General features: G+C 39.2%; 1 protein-coding gene across 1 annotated transcript in view; it reads right to left on the reverse strand.

The window, feature by feature from the left end:
- Nucleotides 1–10,724, reverse strand: part of RMC1 (regulator of MON1-CCZ1) — a 19,177-nt gene extending 8,453 nt beyond the window's left edge. Inside the window, exons 1-9 of the mRNA XM_015595692.2 lie at nt 10,598–10,724; nt 8,349–8,433; nt 7,548–7,604; nt 6,322–6,408; nt 3,227–3,367; nt 2,795–2,898; nt 1,479–1,568; nt 1,281–1,386; nt 66–177 (exon numbers count right to left, since the gene is read on the reverse strand). Of these exons, the coding sequence (XP_015451178.1) occupies nt 66–177; nt 1,281–1,386; nt 1,479–1,568; nt 2,795–2,898; nt 3,227–3,367; nt 6,322–6,408; nt 7,548–7,604; nt 8,349–8,432 (781 nt within the window). The 5' untranslated portion in view covers nt 8,433; nt 10,598–10,724. The remainder of the gene's footprint in view (nt 1–65; nt 178–1,280; nt 1,387–1,478; nt 1,569–2,794; nt 2,899–3,226; nt 3,368–6,321; nt 6,409–7,547; nt 7,605–8,348; nt 8,434–10,597) is intronic.
- Nucleotides 10,725–11,270: the final 546 nt, after the last annotated feature.

Below are 11,270 nucleotides of genomic sequence, written 5' to 3' on the forward strand. Positions count from 1 at the left end.
CCTCTGTATGTACTCCTCACTCCAGCCTGAGCATGACCCCCAACTCCATGGTGACTCCTTTTTACCTGCTATGGGGATCTGATAGGGCTGAATCGATCGAGCGGGAAGCACTGGGTGATGGAAGGTAATGGTGCCATCAAACTCTCCCCTTAACTTGATATCAAATATTACCGATGTCTAAAGTAGAAAAAAGAGATCATAGGTTGGCTTCATCCTTTCCTTACCTCACATCCTGCTATTCTGGATTCATTTAAGCCATTTCCTGTTTGTCAGAATACTCGCTGGCAGCACTTGCGCCTGCAGCGCTTACCCAGAGATAACCGGCGGATTACAGTCCCAACCTCACCCCCGAAGTTTGCCACGAAATATCTCACTTTTATTATTATGTTCGCATCGCTCTGGTATATCAATAGTCTTTGGAACAAATGACATCATTCTATTTATGGCATTCTGTTTTTAGCACCGGTATTTTCATTTACAAAATATAGTAATTCTCAATCGCTGAAAATGTCAAATCCTAGAAAACAGCATTCCTACATGTGATGTTAAATGAACACCAGTAGCAAGCTTCACTTTTTTTTAAACGAGGAAAGGGTCAAAGAGTCTGTATTTGCATTCCATCCCTACTGGCTACTTCTTTGGGGAAGAATTTGCTATATTATCACAACTATCTCTTACATTGTTATCTATTCTCACAAATATTCCTGACATTTAAGACATGCTTCCTTTGAAGATCTCTAAGTGATTTAAGCAGGTCTTTTTCACTTGCAACATCATCATCAGTCAAAAATATGGGTGCCACCACCCCCACAGGAGGCACGGAAGAGAAGAGGCTTGTCTACCACCAGACACCCAGCTAACAGCGTAGAAAAAGCAGGATCCGTTCTCGTGCTTTCTCTTGGGCAAGTGTCAAAACCGTCATCATCCAGCATTATCATCTATACTCACAAAGGAAGGACAGAGCTCCCGTGCTCATCTAACACAGTGGCTGTCGTGAATTCCCAGCTTAGCTGATTCAACCAAATAACTGTTTCAAAGTCCAATCTCCTCATGTGTTATTTTCTACAATAGTTTCTAATTATCCTTAATCAACTGACACAGAATCACTGTTTTTTCTAAAGCATCTAGAATACCAAACCCATTTCCATCTGGAATTCCAAAACTTTTGGCATAAAAAATACTTTTTAGCCTTTGTTCAGAATGTTCTGGCAATTTTCACAACTCTTTTAAGCAATCCTAACTTCTACCAACACAAGACTAGACATGCACGTAACTCATACCTCTGTATCCTGATGATGAACAACCACCAGATTATCCACCACATTGAGGGCAAACTTCCCCGTCCGATTTAACTTTAATATGTGCATCTTTTTACAGGCACCTTCTCTGTAGGACAACAGAAAGGTCAAAAAATAGATCAACATGCTTGAGTTCATATTTTAAAATCAGAGGACGAAGGAAGGCAGTATCAAGTATACCTTGGTAGGTGATAGAGGACTACCTCCGCTCCTGTACTATTGGAGGTCCGTGAATGATGCCTCAGGAAGAGAACATAAAGTTGTCTGTAGCTGATGAGGAAACAAAGAGACATAAGTCACACCTGACTATTTGAAATTCCTCCATTCTCAATGCTGAATTATAACACTATAGTTAAGTCAATCATGAAATACTCAATGGAATATCTTGTAGCCAAAAATGTTTGCAAAGCAAGTGCAGTTAATACAAAAAAAAAGCCTATTATACAATTACATGAAAAGGAGGATGTAAAACTCGATATAGTGTGATCACAATATTTTAAAAGCACAAACTATGCATAATATCCAAAAATATTGGAAATGCATATTTTTGTGAATAGCTATCCCTGAATAAGTCCATTTTATTTTCCTCTGTCTGTATTTTCCAAGTTTTGTACAATTAGTCCTTAATTACAGAAAAAAGTAATCACTCTTCATTTTTAAGCTTCATCTAATAAATGTGGTATGAACAGTTCCCGCACACAGCTTTTTATTCCTGTGGGTAACACTGTGCTGGGCCTGCCACAAGAATGAGAACCAAAGAGAAGGCAGGGTCCCCACCTCCACTTTGGCCAGGATTGCTCTCATTTTGTTTTCTAAACCAGGATGCCACAGATTTCCTTTGAAGGAGAGGGGGGCATTCTAACTGCTAAAAATGTTTAAAGTTTGGAAATCACTGTTTTAGGCCACAGGAGAATCAGAAGTAATTTAGAAGCAAAATTTTGATATTTGTTGACTAGGGTTATAGGAGGGGTTCTTTGTATTAGCTCCTATTTTTGTGTTTGAAATTTTCATAATAAAGTTTAAAAATTAATATATCTACATTTCCCAATGAAGATATATCTTCCTACATAAGTAATCCAGTTTCATGTTTGTTAGATAAAAAACTCAGACTGTGTTCTTGCTTAGAACAATTAGGATATGTTTTAGCTAAAAAAGAAAACTTAAGTGTCAACTCACAAAATGAAAAAGAAACTCTAAAACTAAAATACCCAAGCAATAAATTGGTTCAGTGTTCTCATTTTATCAGATTAGAATGGTGAAAAAAACTTTCCTAAGACCACAAAGCTAGTAAAATAATGAAAAAAAAAAATGCCAAGATGACGACAGGTTTTCTATATTCATAAGATCTAGGTACTGAAAAAGGAAAGGGAAGGCCTTACTGCATGTTCCGAGACTATCTAAGGAAAGGGCAGCTCTGGAGTATTTATCATGCACTTCTATTACTTAGATCTCTAAAAGCAATTACAAGAAGAAACTCTCTCGAAATACAATCATACATCGTCGCCATTGCAATGTCTCTCTCAGAAAGGTTCAGTTTAGTAGACTTAGGTGCAGCTGGTAATTCAATCTCAAACTTGGGCAGCTTTGACATAGTGCCAGCCTGTTGGGGGAAAAAAAGGTTTTAGGAAAGATTTATTAAACTTCTTTGATGTTTTAGCATTCCCTACATAAAAGTGTCCAGGATATACACACACTATGTCTTTCCATCCTTTCCAACGCCACACTATGTCCTTTACTCACAAGATCTGTCCCCACAGAATGAATCATTCTTGGTGATGGGGTGGTACAGGGTGCCCTCTAGTGGTCTGAAGTGGTAAAAGTTATAATTGGAGGAACTTGCCCCTTGGAAGTACTTGGCACATTAGGATGTTAAAGACAGGGTAGGAGGAAGAAAAAAGAAATTTTGTTAAAGCGAGGCTTACTCTTACCCTAAAATAAAAAGGCTGCAGCACGTTCCCAAGAACTGTGGTGGACAGCAGAATCACAGCGCTCTCTGGACAGTACATGTACCAGTTCACATTGATGTTCTGGCTCTTCAGGAGCTTCAGATTTCGTTTCTCTGGTAATACCTGAAGCAAAGTCCAAGAAGCAATCTTCATTTAAAAAGCAGCAAAATATCGAAGACTGACACAGTAAAATGAAGAAAATAATAAAAAAAAGAAAACAAAAGTAAGTTAAATTGAAATTATTTTTTATTTATTGCGGCTACCAGTTATAGATCCTGGTGCTTAGTGCTTTACAAACCTAGCTCATTTATTCTCGACACAACCCTGAGAAGTGGGCATTGTTAATATGACAGAGGAAAAAATAAGGCTCAGAGAGGTGAGGGAAACTGCCTTCCTAGTTTCTAAGTGATGGCCTCAGTAGGCCATTTTTCTGCAAGACCCAGGTCTCAACCTCCACACTCTCAGGCACCTTCCACCAAAGAGCAAAGACCGGCAACATTGTCACTCAGCAGGGAGATGGTCGAAACCAACCCATGCCCCCGGACCCCATGCCCTCCATCAGCCACCAGCCTGCACCATCCGCCTTCAGCCTGGTCTCCGTCTCGACTCCGGTTTGCACTGAGTCTGGGATCGGCTCCCTTTTTCTAAAAGGCACGTTCACGAGACTCTGCATGCAAAACTAGTATTTTATAATTGAGGGACATTTTAAACAAACTTTAAATGTGCTGACACATTGAGGAACCCTATCTAGGGCCCCAAGGACATCAACGCTCATAGAACGCTAACTGAAGAACTGATGTGGAAGTCAGGGATGAAAAACATATGTTTCTTGACAATTCAGGTATAGTAAAATAAGGATGTCCTAGAGCCCTTTTTCTAACATTTCCTTTTTGTTGATTTTTTTTGGGGGGGGGGTGTTTTTATTTAGTTTTTTTTCTGACATTTCTTGAAGTTCTGAAGACTATCTAGATGATCTGAATGTGCACTTCCCCGCTACACAGAATAGAAAGATATACTTTTAAATGATTGCCCGGGGAACCCTTCCATAAAGCAATCACCCTTTACTATGCTGTCATATATACAAAATTCTATTTCTGTGTGTATGGGGTTTGTGCAGTTTGTTTTCTTTCTGCTGGTCTTTACAAAGGTTTGGATGACAGTCCTACAGCGAAGAACCATGGCATTAATATCTTATGTTTGTTTACATGAGTATATTTTCTCCATTCATACATTCTAAATTATACTGCTTCTATTAGGTAAACAAAATTAAAACCTGAAAGAATCCTAACATGCTCTACATTAGTTCCGCTTAGAGATCTCAAAACATTCTCAATAGGTCAGGCAGGTGGAATATATTAAAGATGAAGAGGCAGGCAGGTGCATCACAGTAAACAATCAACAGAGTGAAACGGTAACTACAGAATGGGAGAAAATATCTGCCTATCATCTATCGGATAAAGGGTTAATATCCAGAGTATATAAAGAACAACAACAGAAAGAATGCGCAAAGGATCTAGACATTTCTCCAGAGCATATACAAACAGACAAGAAGCCATGGAAAGTTGTTCAATATCACGAAGCAGAGAAATGCAAATCAAACCCACAATGAGATATCATCTCATACTCAGTAGAAAGGCTATTATCAATAAAACAGAAAACAACTAGGATTGGTGAGAATGTGAAGAAATTGGATCCCTTGTGCACTACTGGTGAAAATGTAAAATGGCATAACCACTATGGAAAACAGTATAGCATTTCCTAAAAAAAAAAATTAAAAATAGAATCACCATATGATCCAGCAATCCCATTTCTGGCTAATACCCAAAAGAACTGAAAGCAGGCTCTCGAAGACATATTTACACACCATGTTCACCACAGCATTATTTGCAATAGCCAAAAGGTGGAAGCAACCCAGGTGTCCAACAATATATGAATGGATAAATAAAATTTGGTATATACATGCCTTAAAAAGGTAGGAAATTTTCACATATACAACAACATGAACCTTGAGGACCTATGCTAAGTGAAATAAACCAGTCACAAAGGACAATTACTATATGGTTCCACTTATGTAAGGTTGTCAAATTCATAGAAAATAAAATGGTGGTTATCAGGGGTTGAGGAAGGGAGGAAAGGGAAGTTATTTAATGAGCAGGAAACTTCAGTTTTGCAAGATGAAAAAGTTCTGGAGATCTGTTTCACAATAATGTGAATATACTTAACACTATTAAAATGCACACTTAAAAATGGTTACAATAGTAAATTTTATGTTATCTGCCTTTTACCAAAATAAAAAAATTTTTTGAGATGAAGAAGCAGTTCACAAAAGAGGAAATACAAATGAACAATATACAAATGAAAACATGCTTATCTCCCCGGTAAAAAAAAATCTAAATTAAAATGTCTTTCCACCTCTTAGATAGTCTGATAATATCCAGTGATGGCGAAGATGTGGAACATGGGGATCCCTACGTTGCTCGTGAAAGTGCAAACCCCTGAAAGAAATTTAGTTATGTCCGTTCAGCTTTTTGGATGTTCATACCTATACTGTAGCTCCCCTTCTAAGAACTGCCTCAGCCAAAAATATAAAGAAACATTTACAAACCTGTTCACTGGAGAATTGTTTATAATCACAAACTGAAAACGAGCCAGATAGTAATCAACAAGGAGCTGGCTAAATAAACTAGTACAGCAACACAGAATACAACTCAGAATAAAATGTGGAAAGATGTCCAAGACACTGCTAGGCAAAAAAAGCCAGCCACAAAAATTTATATACACTATTCCCATTATTGTAAAAAAAAAAAGATAATTATGTTTGCATGCAGAAAATAAGAGGAATATGCACTAAACTGTTCATAATAGTTATTTCTAGGGATTATAGAGAACTTTTACTTTTCATAAAATATATCTTGGTAATGTTCGAACATTTTATAAAAAACATTACTTGTATTTAGAAAAATAAAAACCCAAGAGCCGAAAGTTCTAGAATCTCAAAATAGCTATTTAGTACTGACCTTAAAAAGCTGCAAAACTACTACAGACCTTTTCTCCAGCAAACGTGATAAATATAATACCTGGTAAAATTCAATTCCTTGATCTGTAATGAAGACAATTTCAGTAGAACTGGTCCAGCAGAATCCTAGTATGCTGGCATTCTTGGTCTGAAAAAAATTATAGAAAAATTTAATTAGTAAGAAAAACATATATATCTCTTCAAAAGCTTAAAATATTCTGTAGTAACTCTAATAAGTTACTAATTAACAAATCGAACTCTTTTAAATACAGTGTTCCCAGATTTTTACCTGTAATACCTCACTGAAACACCTGACTTAGTTCCCTCTAGTCAACAACAAAACGAAACGCATGAGTCTTGCAGAAAGGTAACTGACTAGCACTCAGATATCAACTTCTACTTTTACGAATGAACCAAAGGTCAGCTGACATTCTGTTAGTCAAAGACATGATAAAAATTGGTGTTCTAAAAGTATAATGGCCTAAAGGTTCTATGAGTGTTGACGAAAATGGAGTTGAGGACCTTGATCCCACAAGCCCAACTCTCTTGGTGAACAGCAGTGCCCTGAGCCTGAGGGCAGATGGGCTATGACAGGCCTCTGCTGCACACAGAGGAACTGGAAGTCTGTGAAGAGTTCAGTTATTTGGCAGAAGTGCCCTTCCTTGGTGCGGAGTCCACCCTGAAAGCCATTTAGCAAAACCATTACAAAGATGCCAAAACCACACCCCATCCACTAGCAGTGTCTGCTAGTTTCCGGGTGCCACACTGCCACTTTAGGCTGAGCCCTGTCTAGCCTAGATTATACCCAGCAAATCTAATTAATATGGATTAGAACCTACACACACACACACACACACAGAAAGAAAGAGAGAGAGAAACAAACAAACAGACAGACAGACACACAAATCGAGGAAAGAAAATATGACCAGGAAAGGGAAAAACCTCCAAAGAGGTGAATATGAAAAGAATCCAGGATCTGACCCAGATGTGCCAGCTCAAAGAAGAAGTGCAGGAGCGACAGAAAGACTACAGTCACCAACACTGAGACTGCTAGGTGTGTAACATCCATCATTCATTTAATCCTTCCAATTCCATCTTATAGACTTTAAAAACAGGCTTTAAAAACTTTTTGAATGTTGGTCAAAGTCACAGAGCCAACACGCAAATCAATTTAAAGCACAGTCTGCCTGTAAGGTTGTGCTCTCAATTACCACACTACCCTGTGTCTCCACAACGTAATCCACGCCATTAAACACCAACCAGAGGGGGAAGGATCTGGGCCCATACCTTGCACTCTTGAGTGTATTCCAGCTGAGAACTATCTGGGATAAAATTAGAAAAATCCTGAAAGAAAAAAACAACAAAGAAATTTGAATCAGGCTGCACACTGCCAACCTACTCTGGTCTACAGAAAAACAAAAGAAAAAGACAAATTTTAAAAGTGAGCAGGAAAAAAACTGACAAAAACCTTAAGATAGGAACCACAAAAAGACCTCTTTGGACAATCTGCCTCTTTAATAGCAGCAGGTTGACGATTCAATTTTTTAAAAAGAGTTAATCCAAATATTCAGTTAGGGTTTAGAAAATGATTTTGAAAATTCATTTCTCAAATGATTGATTTCAGAGAAATGTACCACGCCACATTTTACATGAAGCTTTCCAAAAATTTTAGCAATTAATACCAATGTAAGGAAATAGGAATCTGCCTCTCTTTCTCAACAGCTTTTTCTCTACTTTACAAATGGCAATGGTGAATATTTATAAAGACTAAAATGCCAACAAGCTGCTCGAACTTTGAATATCTGTTCCTATTAGATCAAGCAAAGATGAGAGAAGTGAATAAATGGAGTTACTCTGGTAAGGCTAATTTATAAAGTAGCCAAAAATATACCTTACATAATCTATGGTGCTAGTTATTAATCAATACAAAAGATGTGTGGGGTTGCAAATACAATGCAACGTAACGTATAGTTTCCATGACATTACAATAATAAACAGTTCCTTTAACACTGGAATTCTGCAATTCATTCTCTTCCAAATGTACTTCTAACGTCCTTTCTTTATACTGTATTTAAAGATATGTCTTACCACAGTCTTTGAGGTCCTTTGAACAGCTAGTATCTTATTTTCTAAGGAAAACTTAATGCACTTCACTTCTCCTTTGTCTTCCATTCTTTAAAAAGAAAGAGTATGTCGAAAGTTAAACTTAATAACTGAATTCTAGCTTCTATCATTTTTTAAGAAGAAAAAAGGCAAGTTAAATATTCAGGAAGCAGCAAATCTTAAACTTATGTTTCAAAGCTATCAGCAGAATCTCTTTTCAAAAAACAAAACCCAACTGGCAACAAGTTCCTGGAGAAGTTTACAGTACTGCAGATAAAAAGTGATGAAAGAACTGAGATCATTACACTTTCATGTGAGAATTATTTCAGACATAAATAATGCAAACATATCTCGTTTTACTGCACTTCGCTTTCCTGCACCTTACAAATGTTGCATTTTTTACAAATTTAAGGCAAGACCCCCTCTCCCCCGCCACCCCCACCAGCAAAAAGATTACAACTCACTCTATTTTGATACTCGCTTTATTGCAGTGGTCTGGAACCAAATTCATCGTATCTCCGAGGTATGCCTTATCCACACAGGAACCTCAACAAACTACTGCCTTCTCTCTCCATCATTCTCACAGCAAAGCTTTTAAAAGTGTCCTTTCCCACTCACTACCCTATGGACTCAGCACAGCCCCACCTTGAAGTCTCACAACCACCTCAAAGGAAAGTCATGAGATGGATTACAGAAGAGCATGAGGGAACTTTTGGGGGTGTGAGATATTATCTTGATCTTGGTGATGGTTTCATGGATATACTGTACACACATGTCAAAACTCACCAATTACATGTTAAATATGTGCAGTTAATTATACCACAGTAAAACTATTAAAAATAAAATGTTTTTAAAAGAAGATTAATTCAGTATCTTCTCCCTCAAACCCCTCTAAGGCCCCAAATCAGGACCATCATAGGCCCAATCTCATTTTGACCACTGAGTCCTACCAGAAACCTTTCTAAGCACCCCTTGAGTGCCTGTGCGATACCAGCCTACACTGCCTTCGTCTATCTTCACCATACCTAGCTCCGACTATTGCAATCGTCTCAGTGGTGTCTCCGATTCTGATCTGCTCCCAACTAATCCAGCCTCAAGACTGTGAACAGCATGATCTTTCCAAACACTGATATGATTGTGCCACGACCCACCTTGGAAATTTTCAGCAACAAGAAAAGCCCTAATTCCACAGCAAAAAATGTAAGGTTCAAGCCAGCCCCTGCCAGTGGCCATAGCATCACCACTTCCCCGTCCCTGCATGGACACCTGATCTTCAATTACACAGAGCTGGAGTTCCCCACACATCATGCTTGCTCGCCTTTGCACCTGGTGTTCTCTTCAACTGGAAGGCCTCCTCTCTTCCCCACCTGGAATCATTCCATTCCAGCCCTCAAGTTTTGTTCAAAGGCTACCTCCTGTCTGAGGCCTTCCCCTTCTTATTCCAAAATTAATGTCACATCTCTCCTGTGTGCCTGCATTCTTGGTACAGCACTTGTCACAGTAAATAGTATGAATCTCCCACACTAAAGGTATGAGCTCTCCAAAAGGGCACCAGGCTAATTCATGAGAAGGTATGTCTGGTGCACACCACAGGTGCTGCAATCAGTGTCTGACCAAAACGATGTGTGATTCATTTTCTACTTCAAAACTACTTCAAAAACTGTTTCTTATCAACACAGGCCAACTGTAAAAATAATTTTAAACTCACCACCGAATTGAAGGCCTACATTGTACTTTTCTGTAATTACAGGGGTTACAGTGACCAGATAGTTTATTACCCAAATGGAGATACTTCTGAAAATCAAAGAAGCTGCTACTCATAATTATGCTGGTTCAACTTGTGTTGGGATTTTCTTAATATACATTACTACATGGGAAGCACTGACCCAGGAATCTCCTCCATCTTCCAAACACTCTGGATAGACCTGGGCCAAATAAGGCAATGAAGGTCCTCCTGGGTCAATAATGCATTGATTTGCTAACTTCGACTACCAGGAAATAGGTCCCAAATCAACAGGGAACTACTCCACATATTTCACTGTGACAGGAAGTACTAGCATGTGCCAAGATTGCAGAGCAGGTGTTCTGTACACCTCTCCCTACAGACAGGGATTTGTACACACATGCACACTGTTCAGTCCTCTTAGGGGAGGCAATGGACAAAACTGTAAAACCACCGTATTAATGAGAAACAGAAAAACACTTTCGTTTACATGTTGAAATTATTCTGTTACCTAAATGAGATGGGACTCCTATCATCTGGGCCTTTAACTACCACTCCAGTAGCTCCTCCAGAGCGAACAGCAAAAACCTGAGAGAGAAAAGAAGCAATGTTAATGGTCTGAATTTTGAAAGAGTCTAGACACATATACCAATCTACAAGTGAATATATCTGCTACACCCAACCCTTGGTTCAACTAAACCAACGTGGCACATATCAATCTGCAGATGCTTGGTGTTTACATGGAGTTTAAGAAACGAAAGTAGAGACCAAAAAGGCTAGCATTTCAAGTACTGCCCGCACTGCAAGACCAGGTCGGAGGTCTACAAGGCTCCAAGTATTAATCCGATTCGACAAAGGCGCGGTTTAAGCACACCCTGCTACTCCTGCTTCCCCTCGCCCCTTTCCAAAATTCCGAAGATAATGAAAATCTCATGTCTAAATCCAACAAAAGGCGCCAGGAAAAGACTAGCGTGCTAACAGTTGACCACAGTAGCCAAAGGGCGCTGGGTCCAAGGCGCCGGCTTGGGGTCCACCCAGCTGTCAGTTTGGGAAAGAAAGCCCCGGGCGCTGTGGAACCTGGTCCCTCCGCCCACCCAACAGGAAAGCGCTGGCGCGGGTCCTACGCCGGGGCGCGAAAAGAGGCCCCAGGCCGGGTCCCCCGGCACCCGGCCTGGGCGCGGGGG

Source organism: Pteropus alecto, unplaced genomic scaffold (assembly GCF_000325575.1).
Source record: "Pteropus alecto unplaced genomic scaffold, ASM32557v1 scaffold146, whole genome shotgun sequence".
Taxonomy (NCBI): Eukaryota; Metazoa; Chordata; class Mammalia; order Chiroptera; family Pteropodidae; genus Pteropus; species Pteropus alecto.